Source organism: Eretmochelys imbricata, chromosome 6, assembly GCF_965152235.1.
Source record: "Eretmochelys imbricata isolate rEreImb1 chromosome 6, rEreImb1.hap1, whole genome shotgun sequence".
NCBI classification, from domain to species: domain Eukaryota; kingdom Metazoa; phylum Chordata; order Testudines; family Cheloniidae; genus Eretmochelys; species Eretmochelys imbricata.
This window is the reverse complement of record NC_135577.1, coordinates 61,193,272-61,219,863: the sequence shown is the minus strand read 5'-3', so window position 1 is coordinate 61,219,863 and position 26,592 is coordinate 61,193,272. Positions and strand designations below refer to the sequence as shown.

General features: G+C 46.5%; 2 protein-coding genes across 3 annotated transcripts in view; one reads left to right on the top strand and one right to left on the bottom strand.

Moving 5' to 3' along the window:
* The window catches only part of PSMC3 (proteasome 26S subunit, ATPase 3), a 41,419-nt gene extending 17,177 nt beyond the window's left edge, over positions 1-24,242 (top strand). The window contains exons 4-13 of one of the 2 annotated variants that reach the window (XM_077818666.1): positions 383-487; positions 1,185-1,247; positions 1,869-2,006; positions 2,444-2,587; positions 3,242-3,390; positions 3,937-4,033; positions 4,173-4,318; positions 4,514-4,595; positions 4,763-4,891; positions 23,833-24,242. In XM_077818666.1, the coding sequence (XP_077674792.1) occupies positions 383-487; positions 1,185-1,247; positions 1,869-2,006; positions 2,444-2,587; positions 3,242-3,390; positions 3,937-4,033; positions 4,173-4,318; positions 4,514-4,595; positions 4,763-4,873 (1,035 nt within the window). In that variant the 3' untranslated portion in view covers positions 4,874-4,891; positions 23,833-24,242. Of the gene's footprint in view, positions 1-382; positions 488-1,184; positions 1,248-1,868; positions 2,007-2,443; positions 2,588-3,241; positions 3,391-3,936; positions 4,034-4,172; positions 4,319-4,513; positions 4,596-4,762; positions 5,221-23,832 lie in introns of those variants that run through there. The other variant, XM_077818665.1, reaches the window with a different exon arrangement.
* On the bottom strand, positions 5,839-25,923 carry LOC144265736 (transmembrane protein 178B-like). The gene is made up of 4 exons (XM_077818668.1): positions 25,545-25,923; positions 15,777-15,890; positions 13,348-13,485; positions 5,839-6,989 (listed from the first exon to the last, which is right to left on the bottom strand). Exons 1-4 carry the CDS (start codon positions 25,921-25,923, stop codon positions 6,745-6,747), a joined length of 876 nt encoding a protein of 291 aa, XP_077674794.1. The 3' UTR covers positions 5,839-6,744.
* Positions 25,924-26,592: the final 669 nt, after the last annotated feature.

The following is a 26,592-nucleotide window of genomic DNA, read 5'->3' as shown; positions in this document are numbered from 1 at the left end:
CATAATTCTTTAATATTGTTTCAACCAATTTATGTGATACTAGCATTGGTTTGTTATACTGGAATGGGGAGGGTGCCAAGCACCACCAGCCACCACTCCTGTTCCCCAGGATTTTGCAGTGCCTTCCCCTGTGCTGTTGCCTTGTTGCTATGACAGGGAGCTCTGCTACTCAGGAAGCTCTAAATTCTCCCAGGGGATTTAACTACAGGCATAATCCTACCATTGGTGGATGATGGTAGACAGTGGGATGTTTAGTTTCCACTGCTTTGTGTGATTTTGAGCTAGGAACCCAATATCCGACGCCTTGAGATGTCATCCAGGAGTGGGATGGTTAGATGGGCCTGATTCTGCTTCTAATGATATCTTTTCTTCTGGTCTTCAGCTACTTGATGTTGACCCCAATGACCAGGAAGAGGATGGAGCAAATATTGATCTGGATTCCCAGAGGAAGGGCAAGTGTGCTGTGATTAAAACCTCCACACGCCAGGTGAGAGCCTGAACTTGTGTAGATGTGGGGAGTGATAGTAGGGCAGGGGTGGGCAAACTTTTTGGTCCGAGGGCCACATCTGGGTGAGGAAATTGCTTGCAGGGCAGGGGGTTGGGGTGTGGGAGGGGGTGCAGTGTGCAGGAAGGGGCTCAGGGGAAGGGGTTGGGGCAGAGGAGCAGTGCATGAGGAGGCTCAGGGCAGGGACTTGGGGTGTGGGATGCGGCAGGGGGCTCAGGGCAGGGAGTTGGGGTGCAGGAGGGGTTCAGCCTCCGGCCCGGCGCCACTTACCTAGAGCAGCTACGGCGTGGCAGCAGCGCGCACTGGGGCCAGGGCAGGCTGCTGTCCTCATCCCCAGCCACGCTGCTCCGCTCCGGGAAGTCGAGGGGGCGCAGAGGGCTCTGGGAGTTTCCCTTGCCTGTGGGTACCTCCCCCGAACCTCCCATTGGCCGCGGTAACCTGTTCCTGGCCAATGGGAGCTTTGGGGGAGGTACCCACAGGCAAGAGCAGTGTGTGGAGTTCTCTGCTCTTCCACCCCCAGGGGCTGCAGGGACATGGTGTGGCCGCTTCCCAGAGCAGCGTGGCACCACAGAGGTGGCAATCCTGAGGGCCGGATCCAAAGTCCCGAGGGCCCGGATCCAGGCCATAGTTTGCCCAGCCCTGTTTGGTTGCTGTGCTTACATTGATTCCTTCCCCACAGACATATTTCCTGCCCGTGATCGGGTTAGTTGATGCAGAGAAGCTAAAGCCTGGAGACCTAGTGGTGAGTGGTTGCAATGTAACTGGCAGATATTGATCACATGGTGTTAGCCAGGGAATCTGGTATTTGGCTGGATTACTTTCTCATGAAGAAATGATCTAAGCAGATTTTTTCTAAGGCCTTGTTTGGACAAGGATTTAATGGTGAGATATTAGCATGTGTTAACTAATGCATTTGAAAAGTAGTGTAGACAAGGCACACTGGGCCAGATTTCCAAAGGCATTTAGGTGCCTAAATATGCAGTTAAATGCCTAACTCCCATTTAAGTCAATGGGACTTAGGCACATAACCTGTTTAGTTGTTTTTGTAAATCCCACTAGGTGTGTCTGTGCATTTTTAGGCACCGGAATACCTTGATAAACCCCTTGCCTTTATCATGTCAAGTTAAAGCCTAGACGCCTTACTAGTCTTTTTAACTCATCCAGGCCTTAAGAACCTGTCATGTCGCAGAACTGCATCATTAATTTTTTTTTTTTTTTTTATTGAGTCCTGATGCATGAGCTATTTATCTCTATAATATCCTGACCCGGTGAGTCATCTGTAGGTGAACTATCTTCCTTAGTTGTTGCCTGAAAGGGCCTTTATCGAAAACTTCAGTCTAAGTTATTGCCTTTGTGTTTGCAGGGTGTGAACAAGGATTCTTACTTGATCCTGGAGACCCTACCTACTGAATATGATTCACGAGTGAAAGCCATGGAGGTGGATGAGAGGCCCACAGAGCAGTACAGTGACATCGGTGGGCTGGATAAACAGATCCAAGAGGTGACAAGCGGAGGAAGGATGGTCTAGTGGTTAGTCAGGGAATCCCACTTTCAATTTTCTGCTCCTCCACAGACTTCCTGTGTGACCTTGGACAAGACACTTAGTCTTTCTGTGTCTCTGATTCCCATGTGTATCGTCAGGATAATAGCACTTGGGCGTGTTGTGAGGATAAATACATTAAAGATTGTGAGGCACTCAGATACTATGAGTAATAGGGGTCATAAAAGTATTTAGAGTCCAGTCTGTGAATAACATGATCCCTACAGGTAGATTTCTCCCCCCCCCCCCCCCCCCCCCCGCATTTGAGTTTGAAATTGAGGCAGTCTAGATCCACGGCGTGGGAGGTTAGGGATTTAGCTTAAAGGCTGGATTAGCAGCAGAGGTAGAGACTCTGATGGAAAAAGTTTTCTTTTCTTAATGTTTTTCTGTTCTTGCAGCTGGTGGAGGCCATTGTCCTGCCAATGAATCATAAGGAGAAGTTTGAAAACCTGGGTATCCAGCCCCCCAAAGGAGTGCTCATGTATGGGCCACCTGGAACAGGGAAGACCCTCTTAGCTAGAGCATGTGCTGCCCAGACAAAGGTAAGAGGGATTGAGTGCACAGACCTGCCCCACTAGGGTGTCATCTGAGTAACAGAATCCCCTAGGGCAGAGGTTCCCAAACTTTTCTTATTGCGTACCCCCTTCCAGTTCTACCAGCTGACAATGTACTCCTAGCCTTCTTCTCACTGATACTTTGTGTTTTCTTCTTAACATTACCTGTCTTTAGCCATCTGTCCATATTTCACTCTCAAGTACAGATATAGTGTGACATATACCATCAGGAAAAAACCCTGACCAAGTTATGAGCTCAGTTAGTCTGGACAGTTGCTGGGCAACTGAACCTGCACTGTCCGGTGATTGGAGGTGAGGAGGCTAGATGTCAGCATCTCTGTGGATCTGTATTCTCATTGGTACATCTTGAAGTAAATTAGCTACTGTATTTTAGGTAACAAATTCCCACAGAGTTTTAAAGCTTCAGCTGAGTAGCCTATTATGAAAATGCAATAAATAAAATAAAATCCACCGTTATGCAATTTCTCCCGCATGCTCCCCAGAAATGCCTCGTGCCACAGTTTGGGAACCCCTGCTCTAGGGTAAGGCGTGATAGGCTCCAACCTGTGCTGTGAAGGGAGCAGAGAGTTGGTGCAATGTGGGCGAAGGAGCTGTGTAACTGACTTGTTCTCTACCCTCCAGGCAACATTCCTGAAGCTGGCTGGCCCACAGTTGGTACAGATGTTCATTGGAGATGGAGCCAAGCTGGTGCGAGATGCCTTTGCACTGGCCAAGGAGAAAGCTCCTTCTATCATCTTCATTGATGAGCTGGATGCCATTGGCACCAAGAGGTGAGAGCTGCAGGCCATGCTGTAAGAACTGGAGTGAACTCCCAGGATCATGGGGTAGGTGGGGAGTTTTAGGATGTGGCTCTACCTGGGTGCAGTAAACCCAATCTAATGGGTGGGGTCATTTCAAAAGCATATTTGTTTCCTTTATGAATAATTTGATCCTTCCTGCCAGCTCAGTCTGTTGCACAGCTATTGGGGCTGGGCAGCGAGAGCCACAAGGATAAGGCTCCTTTTTATTACCATTAAACAGTGGTTCTACCTCAGGGCAAATCAATACTGCCAACACTGTTAGCGGGCACCTACTAATGCTATTAACACCTACCATGCTGGCATAGACCATATTAACCAAATTAATTAATTTCTGGCTTGAATGCAAATGGTTTGGGCCCAGTGAGACCCAAATGATGCCCATGTACATTTTGGAAGACCAAAACATGAAAGAGAGGGAGGGAGGCTGGTGTTGGGGTATTCTAGGTGGTATGAGGGCACCTGGGGGCGTTACAGGCATGAGCAGAGTTGACTCAGTTTCCTGTATTCCTTCTCCAGATTTGACAGCGAGAAGGCTGGCGACCGGGAAGTGCAGAGGACCATGCTGGAGCTTCTGAACCAACTTGATGGATTCCAACCCAACACACAAGTCAAGGTAACTCTCTCCCTTCAAGAGGCAGCCCTGGTATTATCAAGCCCCAGTGGGGGGTTGCAAGCCCTTCCCGAGGAAGGTGATCTTATGGCACAAGAGAGCTGGTGGATCCTGCTAGGCTGGTATTCTTGCTTCTCTGTAGGTGATTGCTGCAACCAACCGTGTGGATATCCTGGACCCTGCTCTGCTCCGGTCTGGACGCCTAGATCGTAAGATTGAGTTCCCGATGCCCAATGAGGAAGCCAGAGCTAGGATTATGCAGATCCATTCACGCAAGATGAACGTCAGGTATGAAAGAGGAGAAGCCCAGCTCCTTGAGGGCCATTATGGAAAGTGTACCATAAATCTTTGTTCCTTAAGCCTGGGGCTGGAGGTGCTCCCTCCCCTGTGTAGAGCTTGATGCTGGGTGATTTAAGGACACTCTACACCTTGCTGTTGAATGGCAGTGTGGGGTTTTATGGGTTTATTTTTTCTCTGTTGCAGCCCTGATGTGAATTACGAGGAGCTGGCTCGCTGTACAGATGACTTCAATGGAGCACAGTGCAAGGCTGTGTGTGTGGAAGCGGTGAGTATCACTTAACAGCCTGTTTCCTGCCCCCTCAAACTTCCACAGTAGATGTTAAGAAGGTGAAAAGAGGCAAGCTTGGGGTGGGATGGAGTAATTTACGACAGGTTGATCTGGTGCCAAGCCCATGCCCTCAGTCCCTTAACTACTCTCTCTCATTGGGGTAGGGGATGATCGCACTTCGGCGTGGAGCCACAGAGCTCACCCATGAGGACTACATGGAAGGAATCCTGGAGGTTCAGGCCAAGAAAAAAGCCAATCTGCAATACTATGCCTAATCTCTACACTGCAATCAGGTATTGTGGCCTTGGCAGAATTGGACAGGCTGGAATTCGAGAGGACTGGACTAAACAGAGGATGGTTAAGACTGGACTGTTTGGTCATATGTGCTGGAAAAAAAATAAAGCTTTTTTTTCCTCCTTTAAAAAAAAAAAAACATTCTTGGCTAGATAAGGTTCATAATGCTACAGCTTGAAGGGAAAATAATTAATCCCCTCCATGAATGTGAAATTGGCTTTGAAGTCTTACATCTTAGGGTGGGAGTAATTGCTTATGTTTTAGAGCCACTTGCTGTGGAGTAGGAGTGACAATATATTTAATCCAAATAAACCATTGGGCAACAAGGTCCTCAACACATATACAATTCTTTCACTGCTACAGCCGGTGGAGGCTAAGCAGAGCCTGTCTAATGCTACACTAGCTTTAGCAGTCTTTTGTTAGGGTCATGTACTTGTCCCATACCACAAGCCTCTTTACCTCTCCTTTGCAAAAGAATGTTCTTACCTTCTTGCTCCCAGTTCCACCCAGGATCCTTCCCTCTTGGTGGCTGTTGCACCCCTTTCTCAACCTGTTAATATATGGCTATTGTATACAGCTTGAAGTGGAGTGAATAGTTACTGCTCTGCAAAATAACTCATCAAGCCATTCAAGTTTTTCAGTACTTTAATGCCAGTTGAGAATCACAGCCTCCATTTAAAAATGACACTTTATAAATATACTGACTTTAGCACTGCTTATCTTACATGCCACTCAGTTGTGTTAGAGAAACACATCCCTCTCCCACTGCACCTTGTGGGGGAGCAGCAGGAGGTATGTATGAAAGAAAACTTTACATGTAGCTTGGCTCATGTTCCTGAGTTAGCCTTAGTGCTGATTACAGGACATGGAATCAACTGAACTGTGCACAGCTGATATATCCCACATGGACAGCTAGGGCCAGTGTATGAAAGGAGCATAAGCCAAGCTTTCTGGGGAAAATAAATCTTCTGATAATACTGCAACAAACTACTGTTACTGCTCTATCTTCATCATGGCAGCGTGTCTCCCTCTAAGCTTAACAGTAAAAGCTATCAACTCTTTTCACAGAGAGCTCTTTCCTTGCAGGTAGGCTGGGTCCTTGAGGTTGATCCCAGGAGCTGAAACCACTGCCCCAGAAATGCACCTCTCTCCCCTTGTGGAACAATTCCACAGTGAATGAATGTTGCTTGTAGCTCCTAGGGTCATGTGCATTAACTGGCAAAGAAGTGACTGACTTCAACTGCAGGAAGGGCCTGATGTGGAGAGCAGTGGACCAACTCCCCCCGTCCCTGAAGAAGGGGAAGGCTGGTTTGTTTAACTCCTGCTGTCTTTCCAAGCAAGTTCAGTAGTGGCCACCAGCAGCAGATCTATCAATACTGAGGATGGATGAATTGCCCTTTGCCTGAACCATTATTTGGATCTCCAGGCTCTTTTGGAAAATGGAGGGCTGAGCCAAACTGCTGGAGGCCAAGCCAGCTGGAAGGGTGGTCAGCATTACACAAACTCTGCAGCTATACATTTATAATGGACAAGAATCCTCCACAACTGGACTAGAACAAAAGAGCTGCAGTTAGTGTTTCAACTAAACAGGAGATAATCCCTTGTATATAAAAGAAACTCCTCTTAAATCAATGAGCAAATCACTGAGACGTCAACCCCAGCTTGTTGCAGAGTCTGACAGAAATTTTGTAGCAAGAGAACCACAGGACTTGGCTAAAAACCTTTACCATCCCTAGTTTGTTCCACAGGTGTGCACCACCCTCAGCAGTGGGGCAGAAATGTCCATGGTGCTGTTAACCCAGTTTTACATAGGCTGTGCTTGCTGGAGTCTCTTCTCCTGCACCCTTCAAGGTCACACAGCTCCATTTTCCTGTCTGGGTTTCTGTACAGCAGTACGAGAGGCATTGAGTGAGGGGGCCAGCGTGCAGAGGAATCCAGCCAAAAGAGTAAGTCCTAGGCCTCCCCAGGCACAGAACATGGACCAGCCGTAGCCATGGCTGATATCCTCTGGCAGCCCATAGACATAGCGAGGATAGCGAGACAACTCAAAATTAATCCCAGCCACACAGGTACAGAGTGAGATGATACAGCATGTACCTGCAGGAGGAAAGCAAAAAGAATAGTAGGCCTTTGACCAGGCCTGCAAAGCAATGCAGCTGTATCCATAGTTTCCTTCCTTCCTTCCTCCGTCCCTCCCTCCCTCCCCCCCCAAGCCTCAGCCTCTTGATGAGCTTTTATTCTTTACAGTGAAATCATACAGAAAATGATTTAAAAACACCCAAAACACAGCCTACACCTCCACTATACTGCATTTCATTTTCCAGCTGCTCAGGTCAGCTTCCCCTCCCACCATTACACTTACCTGCCTAACTTAGGTCTTGTCTACACTACTATGGTAAGTCAACCTAAGTTACATAACTCAAGTAATGTGAATAACGTAACTCAGGTTGATGTAGCTAAGATCAACTTACTGCAGTGTCTACATGAGATGTTCTCCTGCAGACTTACCTTACTCCTCTAGGAGGTGGAGTACCACAGTTGATGGGAGAGTGCTCTGCTATTGACTTAGCAGATCTTCACCAGACACCCTAAATCAACACCACTGCATTGATTGCAGCAGCAGTTAGTGTAGACATGGCCTTAATGCTCACTCCTACACTCGTGTCTCAACTATGCCCCACTGTCCAGGAGCTGTTTCAGATTAATTTTCTCCCATTCTCTGCTGTATTTTGCTAACTTCACTCATTTCCTGTCAGTGACCTTAGCTGAAATGGGAAGCTAGATTTCTACAAACATGCTGTTTACCCTCTCAGCTCACCAAACTTTCAATAGAGCTAGGCAGGCCTCCATAGTAAACTTGCAGCTGTTCTTTCACCCATTTCCAGAGAAAGCTTAAGGGAAGCCTTTCTTGGCTTGGTAAAGGTGCAGCCTTTGCTATTAAAGCACCTGGCACACATTTGTGCTGAATATTTATGCACCAACAAATTTAAGGTTGTAGCTATATCCACCACGCATGTCCTGGATAGGTCATTTAAACCAGAGTGTTGGAAAGCCAGGAGTTAAAGTGACACTTCTCACGCCAGCCAACCTTCATGTGGGGAAGCCAGAACATTGTGCTGCTGTTTTGGAAGTGGAGCGCTTTGGACCGCTCAGCCTCCAGGGGGACTGTTTGTTTTGGACTCAACTACCAACAGTGGCCTTCTCGGTTCCCTGAATGGATTAGAGGAGAGCAGATACCCAGACTCCTCTAACTAGGGCAGTCTCCCTGCCTCCCAGCTCAGGAAGTACTTGTAGCCTAGATCTGGCCCTTTTGAGCTTCCCCTGCTCTCCCTCACTTAGGTACAAAGTAAAATGTCCTCTTATGAACCTTTTGCTAAAAACCAACATTCATTCTCTCCACTGACCAGCCTTCTTGGGTTCAGATTTTATGTTAAGATCTCATTGCTAGGTAAAAGACTAGAATTTATTTTTTTGTAAATGAAGCAGAGTGCTCTGCCTTTGCCACATTTAGCAATGCGCTAAACGTGCTGGAGCTTGCCAAATCTTCATCTCATTCCACTAAATTTTGCACTGTGCACAATCTCTCAGCTAGGGTAGGCTAGTAAACTATGTTGCATGTCTCCTGCCTTTCTTTTTTTGCCACTTCACAGGGGGAAAAAAAAGTTTGAATACTTTTGCATCCTGGAAAATAGCTCATTTTCCAGGCCATCTTTTCTCAGAAACCTTGGTTGACATGGCTTCAAATCCCTTTACCCTAGTTATTGACCTAAACTACCAATTTTCACATTTTGTGGTTTTTAGTGAAGGTGCAACATAGGAATATCAGATCAATGAGGGACTTCCACCACACTCCATCATGGACCATTTTAAAGGAAGATTAAAGCTACATGCTTGGAATCAGTTTGGGAGAGGTCTATCTCCTGTGTTATACAGGAGGACAGACCAGATGATGACAATGGTCCCCTTCTAGTCTTGGAATTTATGAAACAACTATTCCTAAGTGATTACTGATTCTCTGCTTAAGAAATCCACGAGGTTGGTGGCGACACTCAGGAGGTGAAAACCCATTAGGGTTATCCCTGTTGGCTCCATGGCTAGAGCCTGATGACTTCCAGGCAGCGAGGAGCCAAGCAGATGCCTCCTTACCTGTTTATGTAGTGCATCACAAGGTGTTATCCATTAGGAGCTGCACTGTGGAGTTTTTGAAGAACAGATAGAAAGGCCATGTGGGCTAGCCTGACTGTGAACTCCAGCACATGGATGTAGAGCCTCCTAATTCTCTAGGAACTGAGTTCCTTGCATTTGTAGATGTTCCAGTGGGCTTTCCAATCTGTACCTGATGTGTGTGCGATTAAAATAGTAAGGGGGGTGTGGGTGGGGGGGTTTCAGAATGGTAACGCCTCCAAGCCCATTTTTCAGGTTCCTTCCAGCAGCTCAGTTCTGTGACAACCTGCAGTAAGACCATCATCTTCTTGTTCATCTGGTGTTTTGTTGGGGAATACAGCTACCTGAGACAAAGGTAGAACAGTCGCAGGTGAAGTCTGCCAAGCAGTGTGGCCTAGCAGCCCCAGACACATTCATACAGTTGCAGTTGAGCACCAGTGATTGCTGGGGCATGAACTTTTCTTCAGGAAGGGATGCTCTCGCCAAACTGGAATCAGGGCTCCTACGAACTCTATCGTCTGTGATGGGAGGAGAGACTGTTTTTCATAGTTCACCAGGGATACATCTACACTGCACATCACTAGCAGCAGTGTATAGGCTATGTGCAGCTACACGCAGCCGTGAAAAGCAGGCTATATCCACACTGCGGTGTGTAGCTACACGTGCCAGTTGAAGGCTCTGGCTGGGGGCAGAAAGTGGGGAAAGGCTTTGGCAGCTCCCTGCAGCAGGGAAAGGCTCCAACAATGGGGAACTGCTGCAGCGTTTCCTCCCCTGAAAGAGTCTTTTCTCACTGCTCGAGCCTTTCGCTGTGGTGGGGAAAGACTCCAGGAACATGAAGGCAGCGGGACACTACACTGCTAAAAACAGCACTATAGACAAGGGAGGCACTGCTTGGGCACGTAGGGTATGTACCAATAGGGTTTAGGCGTGTCCTTACTCTACTTTCCTAAGCAGTGTCTCACCGCCTGCACTGCACTGTGGTAGCAGGGCATGTAGGGTCGGTACTCTACACCAAAAGGAGTGGGCCATGCAGACATACCTAGGGGTCCCAGATGAGAGAATAGGGAGAGGGATGATGTACTTCAGTTGTGCTGCAGATTCCTGCTGAGATCCACCACTGATCAGCCAATTGTCCAGGTAAGGATAGATGTGGATGCTTTTTCTTTTGAGCTGTGCTGCTACCACTGTTAGGCATTCTGTGAAGACTTTCAGGCCACAGAGAGTCCAAACAGCACCACCTACTACTGGTAATAGTTTGACCCCACCATGAATCTTAGATACTTCCTGTGTGCTAGCTGGATGGGGATATGGAAGTACAGATCCTGCAAGTTGAGAGCCATGAACCAGTCCGTTGCTTGCAGAGATGGAGAAAAATATTACCATCCTGAATCTGTCTCAGGCCTAGGATAGGACTGCTCCTTCTCTTCTTCAGGATAAAGAAATATCCGTATTCCTAAGGTATCTCAGTTATGGTTCCCAGATGAAGCAAGGTCATTTTTGAGGTCATTTTTGTTTTAACAGGCTCTTATGAGAGAGGTCACCGGATGGGGAAGGTTGAATGTAGTCAATAGAACCGTACAGGGTAGCCTTGGGCAATGTTGTCTAATGCCTTTTGTTACCTGTGACAACCACCCAGGCCTGTTGGAATGGAGCAAAATAGTTGAAGTAGTTACAGACTTTAGATCAGCACCGTTGTGTCTCTCAACCCTCCCATCAAATCTGCTGTCTCAGAGGAAGCTGGGTTGGCCAAAGAGGTGGAAGATGGGCATCCCCTGCAGCTGATATTCCAGCTGTTGGCCCTAGAAGTAAGAAAACCTCTCCTGCCATTGGTGGAGTTCATATTTGTAAGAGTTTCTGTAGGGGGCTGATGTGTAAATCCCAGGGTCCTTAACAAGGCCTTTGAATCCTTGTGGAAGTGGAGCACTTCATCTGTCCACTAGTTTAGGAGCGCCATTCCCTCGAAAGGCAGGTCCTTTATCATGGCCTGTACTTCTTGTGGTATGCCCAGTGCCTGGAGCCAGCAGACCTGTCTTGTAGCGAGGGCTGTAGCAATCAGTCTTGCAGTCGTATCAGAGGCATCCATTGCTACCTGCAGCAATGTTCCCATGAACCATCTGCTCCTCCTTGATGATCTTTCATGTTATCCCTGCTATTCTTTCCCACATGAAGTAATTGTACTTGGTAATTCACCACCCAAAGCAACACCTCATGAAGATGCCTTTTGTGGGTCTTTATTCTTAGGCGTGCCCTTCTTAGGCTTTGATTTCTCTTACACTGCAGATGACCAATAACCTGGGTTTGGGTGAGCACAGAAGTGCTCAGAACCTTTTGGCAGCACCTGATACCTTTTTCTCCACACTCCTGGAGGTGGGAGGAAGAGTGGCCGGGGTCTGCAATAGCTCTTTCGCCAGTTCTGGGATCCTTTCATTAATAGGGAGAGTGATGTTGACGAGGGTCATCGCACTCAGAATATCAAAGAGCTTGTGAGACTCTTTACATGAACTTAACCTCAATGTCCAAGGTCTCTACCATTCAGGACAGGAAGTCCTGGAAGGTATTAAAATCTTCTATTGCTGAGGCAAATGATAATGTTACCGCCTTGTCTGCCATTGGAGGATGCTGGGGGCTTTCCTCTAGTCTCCTTTTCTTTGGGCCCATGTCTGGTTGGGCCCGCCCCAAACCAGTGTGGTTGGCCCGCCAAAAAAGCTGCCAGAGAGCATGGAGTGCAGGAAGGTGATCTGCTCCTTGACATGTGGGAGGACAGTTGTCAGTAAGACCAATATGGCATGCCATACAGATATTGGCCACATTGGGCCAGCCAGCCCTAATGTGGCCAATATCTGTATAGCATGCCATATTGGTCTTACTGACAACTCCCTGCTGGTTGCGCTCCTAGATAGCCTCCTTGGGTCGTTCTCTGATGACAGGAGACAGGACTTTCTGCTCGACGCTGGCAAGAAGAATTACATCAGTGATGGGGAGGAGGAATCTCTCACCTCATTCCAGGGTGATGCTCAGTAATGGTACAAGGCTGGTACCAGCCATCTCTTCAGTATTGGGAACATCTCTGGGAGTGACAAGGATATCTCCGGAGAATACCTGAACCGCTTACTGATGACAGAGCTGAGCATCACTGCAACTGAGCATCACTGCACTCTTGTTCTGCATGATTGATTAGGAGTTTTGTCCTTGAAGTGGTATTCCCTTGTCTTCCATCCGGGATCTCCCCTCAGTCAGAGTTACACGGATGCTCAGACCAACTACACAAGTTGGTATGCTATTTATGAGTGGGCACGGGCTGGCTGTGCTGCCTGAGTCAGGGCAGTTGGTATGGGAGCTGGAGTTGTTCATGCTGATTTAATCAATGCCAGGACTGTTGCAGTTGCGGTGCCCATGCTGAGGTCTTACTTGACACTGAAGTGTTCAGCGCCGACTCTGCCAGCGTTCTCTACTTTCCACTGCCCCAGCCCGAAGCATTAAGTCCTTAAATGAGCACTGGTCAACGCTGGCTTATCCATCCTCACTCTGGACCCAGAGGTGACTGTTACAACTAGAGTGACCCAAATGGACTGCTCAAGCAAATGTAGCTTGAGTCCCACTTCCCTGGACTTGTGGGTCATGGCAGAGAAGGACTTGCATAAAAAGCACTTATTCAGGAGGTAGCTCTCCTAGACAGGAGAGGCCTCGTCTGTATCCGTCCCTGAGGGAGATCAGCCCATTGCAGGATAGGTAGGGTTCGAACCCAGAGTGGACTCTGCCATGAGGTGTGGTGTTTGGCGCTAAGCCCCTTGTCTTGCTGTACATAGAGATATCAATTTGCCATTTAAAAAAAAAAAATGTCCTTTAGAGAAAGTATAGGGACATAATTCTTCACCAGATGGACTGAAGCGTGTAGTGGGTCAAGCAGTCACTAGATTCTGCCTCACTTCCATGGGCAGCAAGAGGGAAGTGAGGGAGGGTCACTACTGCCCCACCCTTTGTGCCCTCGCGCAGGAGCACGAGGTGGCACAGGGGACATGCACAGCCCTGATGGACACCGCTACTCAGAAGACTCTGATCTTGCATGCATGCCTACAGTGAGATCTACACTGACACAGGTGCAAAGATGAACCCTGACTCATCTCCTGCCACGTGTGTCTAAAATTTCAACCTCTGTTACATCAACTATTGCATTAATAAATGGCTTTGTGCAGTTTGCTGATGAGGCTGATTGTACTTCTACCTGCTTGGGATGTGGCTCTAATGCTTTCTATCAAAAGTTTGATATTAGAATGAAGAGAAAAACTCTCACCTCCCATGAGGAAGAGCAGCCCTGCCACATATTGCATGAGCTCGTGCTGTTTACAGCAGCCCAGCATACCAATGATCCAGCCAAACAGGATGATGGAGACTGCCATGCCAATGAAACCAGCTGTCATTCTCCGCAGATCTGAGAAGAGAGAGGAGCAAGAGGGGAAGAAACAAAGGAGACACCAAGACAGGATTGTGGGGAGCGGAGAGAGAGAGAACAGACACAATCCATTGAGATTATTAGGTCTACTGTCCCTAAAGTTAGTATCCCTGAGGGGCTTCCCTTACTGCACCCTCTTAGAAAGAAATTGTTTGCATTACAGTAGTGTCTAGGCACACTGTGACCAGGGCCCCTTTGTGCTGGGAACTACACACTGTCCTGAAGTGCAAGAGACAAATTGGACAGAGGGTGATGGGTAGAAGGGATACAACATAACAGCATAGTAAACATTCTGATGGTTTGCAAACCTGTTAAAACCACAACTTTTTGTTGCTTTGTTACACTAGGGTTATTTGTTGTTGTTGGGAGATGATTAGCTAGACAGAGAGACAAAGCAAAAGAAAGGAGACACTGAAAGGAGGGGGTAAAGGAAATGGGGAAAAGTATGGAGAGCAGGTGTAGTGAGGCTGAGGTGAAGAGACTGAGGGAACAGGAGGAAGAGTATTGGAGCAAACAGCTAATCAAAACAGGGGAGAGACCGTCCGTAGTAAAAGCTGTAAAAAAAAATATCCAGATACTGATGTCTTCAACATGTGGAGGACCCTGCTTCTTTCTGCTGCTGCCGTCAACTCAGTTTCTGGCTGGCTTCTCCTGGCAGTTTCTCTTTTCCCTGAGCTCAAATGGGGCTGGGGAAATGGATGGGGTGTACCCTGTGTACTGGGGCATCAGGGACACTGGGTAATGCTATCTAGAGCTCAGCTCCTCTCTTCCGCACTGTAGTACACCTACTTGTCTCTGATCTTGCTGGATCAGAGAGCTACCTTTTAAAAAATGATAATGAGTTTGGGAGCCCAACTTGCATCACTCTATAAAGGTTTTATTTTCATAGGACTGATGCTCAGCACTTGCTGAAAATCAGGCCCCTTTAATGCGTCTCAACTTGGGCACACCAAAAATCACTAACCACTTTTCAAAATTTAGACCAGAATGTAGGAATCTGATGTTCTGAGCCCAACACCTACAGACTTGTCAAGCCCTATAGCATTTTCTTGTATGTCTCTCTAACCATAGTTCTTTGTGACAGCATCCATGTGCAGCACCTCTATGAACATGCAAATGTGTGAGGTTACAGCATGATCTCAGTCATGTTGGATTAATTGCATAAAAAGTCACCTAAGTTTGTGCTGGTAAGTAAAAAAGGGTAGAAATCAGCAGAGGAAGCTGGGTTGCCTAGTAGCTCATATCCTCAGGAGTCCAGGAAGGGAACCCCAGAAGGCAAGGTGAACTTGGATAGGACAAATAGGGGAAGTAGGTGAGAAAGGAGAGAGAATGGAGCACTTTCAGATGGGTTGCAGGTGACCAGGCAGGTGCTAGGGGTTTGGGGTGGGATCCAAGTTACCCAGGAAAGAATTTTCTGTAGTATCTGGCTGGTGAATCTTGCCCATATGCTCAGGGTTTAGCTGATCGCCATATTTGGGGTCAGGAAGGAATTTTCCTCAAGGGCAGATTGGAAGAGGCCCTGGAGGTTTTTCGCCTTCCTCTGTAGCATGGGGCACAGGTCACTTGCTGGAGGATTCTCTGCTCCTTGAAGTCTTTAAACCACAATTTGAGGACTTCAATAGCTCAGACATAGGTGAGAGGTTTTTTGCAAGAATCGGTGGGTGAGATTCTGTGGCCTGCATTGTGCAGGAGGTCAGACTAGATGATCATAATGGCCCCTTCTGACCTTAGTATCTATGAATCTGTGAACAGGAGGATGCAGGGATGAGCTTGTGGAAAAGTCAAAATTAGCATGCTTTCTGGGAGGAGAGGTCATGCACCATTTGGGATGTAGAGAGAAAGCATGGCAGGCACTGTACAAATCAAATAAGTGTATAACCCTGACCTAATAGGACTAATCTGTGCTTCAGCGTTGAGTCTGACCAACACCTAGCCGCTGAGAGGGTATTCAATAAACTGCACTGACACTTCCATCACACCCTAGCAGATCTACACCATTATTGCCAATTTATATGGCCCCTGCATTAGCCACTCCAAATGTCCTCTACACTTGGGTCACTTTCTATTAACTTTCTATTAACATAATTTGCTTGTCTCCAGCCTCCCTAATTAAGGTTCATTTTAGCTCTAGATACCATTCACTGATCTCTGCATCAGTGCCCCATTTGGTACTGAAGTCATGGCAGTGACCTAGATAGGAAAGATTCTGAATATGCTTGTACTCTGCTCAGTAAGAGTGCATGGCATTGGTAAGAGTCTGGATTACTTACGGAGAGCATGCCACTCGTCCTGCCGGATGATGTTGGTAATATTGATGGGTAAGTTGCGTGGCAGAGAGGATGAGGTGTAATGGTACTTCACAGCAGTGCAGCGCTGAATAACTCCTGAAAGAGACAGAAAGATCAATGTCCAAGTGAAATCCCTGTACCTAGCTTGACTTTAGGAAGTGCCTCCTTCCCTCTGTTGTCCTAAGAAGCAGAGTTTGCCAGTCTAGCATGGCAGACACATGATGGTCTTAGTTCGAAATTAACCCTCTAACTCAAGCCAGCAAATGAATAGGACAGCAACAGAACAAGTGTAACCAAAAAAGGGACTGTGACTGTGAGTGAGTTTTGGGATGAGCGCACAAAGTGTGACCTGCGATTAAAAGGGGAGGGGGTGAGTGTGGCATAGTCACTGAAGGAGAAGGTAGCCCCATTGCTTGGGAGTGAACAAAACACTTGTAAAAGCATACTAGGGAACAGTCCTGCTCAGCTCCTTGCAACAGTGGTTGTGAAATGCTCTGGGAGATTAGAGAGAGCTACAAAAGCAGAAGATTCAGTAATAATCGGAGATTTCAACTATCCTCATATTGACTGGGTATATGCCACCTCTGGAAGGAATGTAGAAATAAAAATTTTAGACACCATTAATGACTTCTTGGAGCAGCTTGTCCTGAATCCCATAAGGGGAGAGGCAATCCTTGATTTAGTCCTATGTGAAGCACAGTATCTGGTCCAGAAGGTGAATATTAGCTGAACCACTTGGTAACAGTGACCATAATGTAATTAAAATTTAACATCCTCGTAGGAGGAAAAATTCCAAAGAAACCCACCACAATAGCATTTAACTTCAAAAAACGAGGAAGCTAGTTAAGCAGAAATTAAAAAGGAACAGTCAGAAGAGTGAAATGCCTGCAAACAGCATGGAGACTGTTTAAAAACACCATAATAGAGGCTCAAATTATATCTATACCACAAATAAATAAAACAGGGGACCAAAAAAATGCCATGATGGCTAAACAGCGGGGTAAAAGAGGGAAAAAGGAATCCAGTAAAAATTGGGAGTCAAATCCTAGTGAAGAAAATAGAAAGGAGCATTAATTCCGGCAAGACAAGTGTGAAAGTATAATAAGCAAACCAAGAAAGAATTTGAAGATAAGCATACAAAAACAGCAAAAACAAAAAAACCCCAAAACTTAAATACATCAGAATCAGGAAACCTGCCAAACAGTCAGTGGGGCCACTGGACAATTGAGGTGCTAAACAAGGAAGATACGGTCATTGTAGAGAAACTAAATGAATTTTTTGCATCAGTCTTCACTGCAGAGGATATAGGGGAGATCCCCACACATGAGCCATTCTTTTAGGTGACAAATCTGAGGAACTCTGCCAAATTGAGGTACCAATAGAGAAGATTTTGGAACAAGTCGATAAATTCAATAAGTCACCAGGCCAGATGATCTTCACCCCAGAGTTCTGAAGTAACTCAAATATGAAATTGCAGAACTACTAACTGTGGTATGTAACCTATCACTTAAATCAGCCTCTGAACCAGATGACTGGAGGATAGATGTGACACTGATTTTTAAAAAAGGCTCCTGAGGCAATCCTGGCAATAACAGGCTGGTAAGCGTACTTCAGTACCAGGCAAATTGATTGAAAGTATAGTAAAGAACAGACAAACATAATATGATGGGGAAGAGTCAATGTGGCTTTCTAAGGGGAAATCATGCCTCACCAATCTATTAGAATTCTTTGAGAGAGGGGTCAACAAGCATGTGGACAAAGATAATCCAGACCATATCATGTACTTGGACTTTCAGAAAACCTTTGGCAAGGTCCCTCACCAAAGGCTCTTAAGCAAACTAAGCTGTCATGGGATAATAGGGATGGTCCTCTCATTGATCAATAACTGGTTGAAAGACCAGAAACAAAAGGACAGGAATAAATGGTCAGTTTTCACAATGGAGAGGTAAATAGTGGGGTCCCCAAGAATCTGTAGTGAGAACCAGTGCTGTTCAACATATTCCTAAATGAGCTGGAAAAGGAGGTGAACAGTGAAATGGCAAAATTCACAGACAGTACAAAATTGCTCAAGATAGTTAAGTCCTAAGCTGACTGCAAAACATTACAAAAGGGATCTCACTAAACTGGATGACTGGGCGACAAAAATGGTAGATAAAGTTCAATGCTGGTAAGTGCAAAGTGATGCAAATTGGAAAACATGTTCCCAGCTATACATAAAAATGATGGGGTCTAAATTAGATATTACCTCTCATGAAAGAGATCTTGGAGTCATTGTGGCTAGTTCTCTAAGACATTCACTCATTGTGCAGCAGCAATCAAAAACGCTAACAATGTTAGGAACCATTAGGAAAGAGATATATAATAAGACAGAAAATATCATAAAGCTGCTATATAAATCTATGGTACATCTACACCTTGAATACTGCATGCAGTTCTGATCATCTTTAGAATTGGAGAAGGTGCAGAGAAAGGCAACCAAAATGATGAAGGGTATGAAACAGCTTCCATACAAGGAGAGATTAAAAAGACTGGGACTGTTCATCTTAGAAAAGAGATGACTAAGGGGATGTGATCTATAAAGAGATCTATAAAATCATGAATGCTATGGAGAAAGTGAATAGGGAAGTGTTATTTACCCTTCACAGAACACAAGAAGCAGGGGTCACCCAATGAAATTAACAGGCAACAGGTTTAAAACAAACAAAAGAAGGTACTTCTTCACACAACACAGACAACCTGTGGAACTTGTTGCAGTAGGGTGTTGAAGGCCAAAAGTATAACTGGATTAAAAAAAGAATTAGATAAGTTCATGGAGGATAGATCCATCAATGGTTATTAGCCAAGGCAGTCAGGGATAAAATCCCATGCTCTCGGTGTCCTAAAACCTCCAACTGCTGGGACTGGATAACGGGATGGATCACTCTAAAATACCCAGTTCTGTTCATTCCTTCTGAAGCATCTTGCACTGACCACTGTCATAGACAGGATACCAGGCTAGATGGACCATTGGTCTGACCCAGTCTGGCCATTTTTATCTTATGTTCTTATGATTTCCTTCTCTCATGAGATTCATTGGGACAGTAACCTCTCAGCACAGACCAGGCTCCACTGGGTATTGGGGGAGGGACAGACTTCACAAGGAAAAAAAGGCAAGTACCTGGGGCCTCTTAAGTCCGGGGATATTTAGAAATTGAGAAGGGGATGGGAGAGAGGTGATCTCAATTTCCCACATGCTAAAAGACTATTGATTTTAATTTATTTTATAATTGAATCTGAGTGCATAGATTTGTAAAACCACACTAAAGAGGGAGATTCCAGAGTGTGCTCCCTCTCTAAGTCCTTATACAGCTCTCATCAACAAGGACAGAGAAACAAGAATTGAATTTTGTTAATAAAGACTTAATTCAGAGAGGTAATATGGGGGATTTCGCTGTATGGATGCCTCTTGTCCACTCCCAGAACTCAATCTAACTCTTATTGACTTTAATGGGATCAGGTCTCATTCACAAAAGATTTGTACAGCTCTGAATTAAGTACTTAGGCCACATCCTCCACATCATGGTATCTAATTAACTAAGTAATCCCAATCATCGTCAATCACTGATTACCTACCCAATTATTAATATTTACCATACTAAACACTTTATAGGGTACGGTTGAATCTTCAGTGTGTACATCTTATAGATCAGGAGTGGCCAAAGTTACTGACCCTCTCAGCCGCATATGACAATCTTCAGAAACTCAAGAGCCGGGGCACACCTGGCAGGGCTTCAACCCCGCAGATGGCACCTACCGAGGCTCGGTCTTGAGCCCTGCTCCTGCTAAAGCCCGGAGCCCCAGCAGGTGTGCCCCATAGGGCTGAGTCCTCAAGACCCCCCTCCCTGCAGGGCAGAAGCCCCTAGCCCACCACCAGACAGAGATCCCAAGTTTCCCCCTCCAGTCTAGTAGGTGGAGAAAGGGGATGGCGTGGGGGACTCCAAGAGCTGCACTTTAAAGATAAAAGACCCACATGCAGCTCATAAGCCACAGTTTGGCCACCCCTGTTATAGATCTAGCTTCTTGGTGTGAGTTTTTATGGAATCTATAATATAGGCTGCAAGTCTGTCATGGAGGTCATCAAAGTCACAGATTCTGTGACTTTCTGGGACCTACGTGACTTCTCCAGTGGCCAGTGCATCTGCCCCTTGCCCCAGAGCAGCAGCGGGCCACCCCTTGCCCCAGAACACCCAAGATTTAGTCAGGGGTATATAGTACAAGTCATGGACAGGTCACAGGCCAGGAATTTTTGTTTACTGCCTGTGCCCTGTCCGTGACTTTTACTAAAAATACCCGTGACTAAAACGTAGCCTTAGCTATAATACAATTATACAATTAGAAATTCTATACAAAACTAACATCCACATTAATCAAATCTTATAAAAATCAGTGTCACATTAGTAAACAGATATTGCAATATAGACCCAAAAACAAACTCTATGATTTACCTCCTACATTAAGTTAGGCAGGGTTTGTCAAAGGTAAAACCTATTTTAGATAGACTACTGTAAAGAATAATGGTACCATCACATATCTATGAGAAGCAATTTTACATTTTTATCTCAGTATATAAATATAAAATTTAAGAGCATAGCTTGCTTTATTGATCACTTATGTCCCAAGGGATCTGAACTAAGGACTCATTGGTTAAAACTCCATTAATTAAAACAAAGATGCACCAGCTCTTTATTTAAACCTGATGGTTTAAATGTTTTTAGAATATAAATCCAATATGCATCTGGTTTCAAAATGTTAAGTTCATTACTTTCTCTCTTAGGGTTTAAAATTTACTCTAGTCTTGTAAAATGTAGGGTGGAAACAGAAGATACTATCTCAAGAAGTGTTTCCCTGAAGGTGAATTTGAAGTTTATAAATATTAAGGCCAAAAGGGACCATTATGATAATCTAGTCTGACCACCTACATAACATAGGACAAAGAACCTCATCTAATAATTTCTGCATCAAGCCCATACCTTCTAGTCAAGCTATGGTATATGTTTTAGAAAGATATGCAGTCTAGATTTAAAGACTGCAAGTGTTAGAGAATCCACCACATCCCTAGGTAAATTACTCCAAAGTTTAATTGCTCTCACTGTTAAACAATTGTGTCTTATTTCTAGTCAGGTTTTCTAGCTTCAGCTTTCAACCATTGCATAACGTTCTGCCTCCTTCTGCTAGAATAAAGAGCCATTAACTATCACAAATCTCTTACCCATGAAGACAATTGTAGACTGTGATCAAGTCACCTCTTAACCCTCTCATGGATAAATTAAATAGATTAAGCTTGTTTAGTCTCTCACTATAAAGCATGTTTTCCAGATCTCAAATAATTTTTGTAGTTCTTTTCGGAACCCCTTCCAGTTTTTCAACATCCTTTTTGAAGTGTTGACACCAGACGTAAACACAGTATTCACTAATACAGTACTGTATACAGAGGAAATACCAGCCCCTAGTCTTGCTTGATATTCCACGGCTAAAACATCGAAAATTTAAATATATATATAAAAAGTTTTTGACAAGACACATTTTCCATACAACCAAGTTTATTTGGATTAATCATCCTACCATTTTTTAATTCTTTACTGATTGCATCCCATATTAGTCTCTCACAATCTTGATTAAGATTTATGTCCTGGTAACTGGCCTAAAGTTCCTGGGTAATCCTGTTTAACCTTTTAAAATGATGGCGCTATGCTGGCTTTTCCAGTCCTCTGGAATCTTCTGTGTTCCAAGATTTGTTAAAAATCAATGTTAATTGTTCACAGGGCTCCTCTCCCAATTCCTTTAATAGCCTTGGGTGCAAGTTATCCAGTCCTGCAAATTTTAAAGTGTTTTAACTTTAACAGTTGCTATTTAACATTCTCCCTCGTTACTGATGGGATAGTATGTATTTCATTATCACTTTATGATATCACTTACAACTTCCTGCTAATTTCTAAGTACAGAGAAAAAAAATATTTATTTTCTACTACTGCCTTTTCTGTATGATGATTGATAATTTTACCTTCCTTTTCTCATATGGGACTGTGAAAGTATAAGGGGTACCATTCCTTTGGGGTCAGAGGCCTGCACCTAGCTAGCTAGCTAACTAACTGGTTAACTAGCCCTGCCTGTTGCACATGAAAAAGAGTAGGACATGGAGCAAAGAACTGCAATATCTTCCAGAAAGCTAAGGGACCACAGGGTGTGTGCTCCCAGTGCACTGCCACAGGGGCTAATGCAGAGAGCTATTGCTCCAGAGACCAAATAGACAGAAGGGAGACTGTGTGGAGTCCATTATTGCTGAGGCAAGTGCCAAGACATCTTAATTACTGAAGTTACTAGCATGAGGGTCAGAGTTGGGGAAGCAACCAGTTAGCCTGCACAGACTTTGAGGAAAGAGTCTGCAAAGTTTTGATTTGTTTGGTAAGAAGGCTTAAAATAAAACTAACTCATGAATATTGCTTCCCTGGATTCCTTGAGAGAGCTCAGACAGAACTAACTAAGGAAGTGAGCTGGTTCAGCAAGATCAAAGCCTGGTCTGGTAGAAGGAAGGTGCTATAAAATAGGCCCCAGTCCTTTTTACATGGTCGTATACCACTGCTAGGATTTTTTTGTTCCAGATTATATTTAAGTAACTTCTTAGTGTCTTTTAAGTCTGCTATCCATAAGGGTTTTTTCCACTGATCCCTTTAGCTGATAAGAGAAGTTATCTCAATTTCCTGATGGCACTCATTGCCATCAGGTTCTCCATTTGTTTTATTTTATATTGCTTCTTTCACCTCCCCTCTTACTCAGAAATTTTTTTATCCAAGAAATCTTTTCATGATTGAAAAAGTGTGGGGTTTTGGGGCATTTAATAAAAGCATTTTAAAACAATCCCCCATTATAATTCCCTCTTATGTTTAAATATTTCCTCAGCTAAATTTTGCTCATGATATTTTTCAGCTTCTCTACCTTATTGTACATTTACGTTCTGAAATTTTCATCTGTAAAGGTTGAGATGCTTGAAAGTCTCTATAAAAATCATATTACCATGTAATAATGCAAGTTACTACATCCAAATTACCAGACACTATTTCTGTTATCAGTTTTTGTTTAGTAGTAATAGGTAAATAATTACATAAAGGCAGGGTCAACTTAGTTTATTCAAGCCTTGAGAAAGGCCCATAAGGAATTGAAACAATGGATTTCCCCCTTCCTAGACTGCTTCCTTAATAATTTTTTTAGAAAATCTCTATTGAAATCTTAGAAGGTCATTTATTCCTCTGTCACTGCGGGCCTCTGAAATTTCTTCTTTTTCCATGAATCAATTAGTAGTCCCCATTAAGGTTTCAGATTTGGGTTCGTTGCAAAGCAAGAAGAAAGAGAGCCTTGCAATGATAAATTGTAACAACCTGCAGATCCTAACAAGGGAAAATGTTTGCCTATAGTTCCCCAAACATAATAATGTCCTTGACCAAAGAGCACAATGAAAAGTCATCTCCCCACTGACTTGAAGAGGCTGGTTACAAACTGTAGCCACAGGAAAGTTGGGTGGGGAGAGGCTGTGAGCAAGGCAGGGAATGAGGAGGAAACAGTGAGAAAAGAGCCAGATCCATTTAAATCCATGATCCTGCAATACTAACAGATGTGAATGACTTTACTTCCATGAGTAAAGAGGTGAGTGGATCAAGCACTAGACAGAGAACCACCACTCCTGTGCCAAAAAACCCCTGCACTTTTCTGGCTGATGGGAATGGACTCTTGGCAAGGTTTAAAAAAAGAACAATACAGTGAGACTTGAAGTAATGTGGGGGGGACTTTGAGGGAGGGAAATGCTAGTAATTTCAGTAGAAGCAGAATGGTTCAATAGGAAGCAGAAACAGAGGTAGACATTTTAAAATGGCAAGGTCAATTAATAAAATGAAACTAATGAACTGCCTTTTAGTGGAATGAAATCAACATGGAAATATAAATGAAAATGGATCCTGGTAGATTAAATGGAGAAAGAAGCTAATTTATATTGTAATGGCATTTCTAGGAACAAGAGCCACAGCTGCACATAAGAGAGGATTCAGAGATGAAATCCAGCTCCACAGTGAGTCATTCCATCTTCTGTTGTACAGGGGCTATGGGGACTTGAACCACAGCTGGAGGACACAATCAAAAACTACTGGAACATTTGGTTTTTGCTATTTATTTTCATTTTGTGCCTAAGTCAAAGAGCTTCTCCTCCCACCCCTCACTCATCCATGTTAATAAATCTCTCTTGGGTCAGTAAATCATGCTCTTTAGAACAGAATTTTTGTTGTATCCCACCTCGTAACTACTCTCTGTAGGTTGTCTATCTGGATTGTAAGCACATTGGGACAGGGGCTGTCTTCATACCTGTCTAAGTCAGACAGCACACTGTTTGCACTATCAGAATAAAATACTATAATGTTCAAACAATTGCTCAACTGTGTGTCATATGCCCTGTTAAAGGATAATCTTAACTCACGTAGCAGGGGCCTGTGCGGGTGGAGCAGGATCAAAGTTCTATCCCCACCATAGAGATTGGGGCATAACAGAGGGATGATCATGCAGTGGGAGAGGGCACATACCTATTAAAATACATGGAAGTTTCACATGATGTAATAGGAGGGGCTAGCCCCTTTCTCTACAGCTCAGGTAAGACCATGCCTGGAATATTTCACCTTTTTCTTGGCCATTACCTGCCAAAAAGATACTGACCCAATGAAGCAAATTCATAGGTTTGTTATGAGGCAGGAAAAATCCCTTCAGGGGATATATGGAAGGGTCTCCTCGGGACAATGGCACTAGTTCCAGTGATGGGGACTTTATAAAATAGACTGGGAAAAGCCCTGCAGACCAAATTGGGCTGCCTAAATGTTTTCAATGACAAGGAGGGAAGCACCCTGATCAGACCCAGGCCTGGCCAAGACAACAGCACAGCTGTAGCAGTGCTACATGGGGTAGGCATCTGCCACCCGGTCTTCCAACATACATATAACAACCTTTTAAGACTACCTGGCTGTGAAAAGCCACAGTCACCCACAGACTCCTGGCCAGGGCTGTGAGCTCCGTCCCCTGGAGCCACCAGTGCTCCCTTCCAGTTTCAAGGGAAGGTGTCAAATCCCCTTGCAATTCCTTGGCTGCCTGAGCTACACTATCCACCAGGCAGTGGCATTGCTTCCCTGCCCCCCCCCCCCCAAGAGACGGACCCAGAGCAGCTGGGCGCTGCTGCCACCCCCACACCAGAAGCTGGTGCAGCCAGGTGGGAGGCTGAGGGGGCAGAACCGGCCCCGGCCCCAGCCCCCCCGCCGGGGCTCTGCCCTCGGCCCAGCAGGCAGCGGAGACCCGGTCGCCGGGTGGGCGACAGAGTCCCGCAGCCCTTCCCAACGGCTCTTTTCGGCCGGTCGGCGCCAGCTCCCTGGGGCTCAACGAGGAGCGAGGAGGGCTCAGCACCGCGGACAGCGGCTGCTCCAGCCTCCGGAGATGCTCAGCTCAGCCACAGGGGACCCGGTTACCCACAGGGGGCAGCCCAGGGAAAGGGCAGCGCGGGCTCCTCCCAACTGGACAGAGCCCCCAGCTGCCCCCCACTCCGCCCCCCCCGAACCCCCGTCTCGGGCCCCCCCGCGACCCCCCCCAGCACCCCGGACTGCCCCCCCACCGGACCCGCTTGTCAGGCCCCCTCCGACCGGCCTTCCCCGAGCGGCCCCCTCACTCCGCCCCCAGCTCGCAGCCCCGCACCTTTCCGGATGAGCTCCTCGCTGTCTGGCTCGTATCCCCTGCGGTGGCAGCGCCTCCAGAGCCCGGACACGGTGGAGTTGAAGCGGCGGCCGCAGTGCGAGTCCAGGGCGGCGGCGGCCGGGGCCGGGGCCGAGGCCGGGGGGTGGCCGGGCAGCAGGGCCCGCGGGGGGCGGGCGCGGAGCGGCAGGTGCGGGCTGGGCGCCGACATGGAGCCGGGCGGGTCGCTGCGCTTGTGGCCGAAGCCCCGGCAGCGCTCGCGGTGCCGCCGCGCGTCCGTCTGGTACCAGGAGTCGGTGCCGATGGCCACGGCCAGGAGGGCGAGGGCGGCAGCGGCCAGAAGCAGCCCCGAGCCGCTCAGCGCCTGAGCCGCGGCCGCCATCTTACCCGCGCCGGGGGCGGGGAGCGGCTGGGCGGGCGGCAGCGCGTCCCCGGCAGCCGGGCGGCCGCCCCCCCCCAGGGACGCTGAAAGGGCGCCCGGAGCAAGGCACGGTCCCGTCTGCCCCGGAGGAAGCCTGGCCCGGGCGGCGCGGCCCCGGCGGGGCGAGGCTACAGCCGGGTTCCCGCCCCACCGAAGTCCGGCGCCTGCGGGACAGGGAACCTCTGGCTGCCAAAAAGCCGCTTCGCAAGCGCGCAACGTGCACTCTGCTCCAGCGGCAGGCCGGGGAGAGCGGCCCAGGGCCGGAGGGGCCACGGCGGTTAGTGCCCCGGCCTTTGGGTACCTCCCGCCTGCAGGCCGCTAAACACGGTCTCCCCCCCAAAGGGAATCACTGGGCATCATCTGCCCTGCCCTCCCTCCTCGCGGTCTGCGCCTCCTGAAACGCTGCCCCTGAAATTTAAGAAAACGTGTTTCCATCTGCCGCTGCCTCTGGCAGGAAAGCGTGTGTGAAATGCTGCAGGCATCGCAGACTGTGCTTTTCTCCAGCTGGCCCAAATTCAAGTGGCCACAGCAGAGCACAGCCAGATACTCTGGCGATGCAGGCCACGTAACTCTTTCAATGCAAGACAACGTTAAACCCAGCGATAGGATCCACCCCAAGACACGGACCTA

Coding starts and splice junctions, on each gene's coding strand:
- LOC144265736 (XM_077818668.1), bottom strand. CDS start 25,923: ATGGCGGCCGCGGCTCAGGCGCTGAGCGGCTCGGGGCTGCTTCTGGCC. Junction 15,891..25,544: donor CGAGGAGCTCATCCGGAAAG/GTGCGGGGCTGC, acceptor TGTCTCTTTCAG/GAGTTATTCAGCGCTGCACT. Junction 13,486..15,776: donor GGACGAGTGGCATGCTCTCC/GTAAGTAATCCA, acceptor CTCTCTTCTCAG/ATCTGCGGAGAATGACAGCT.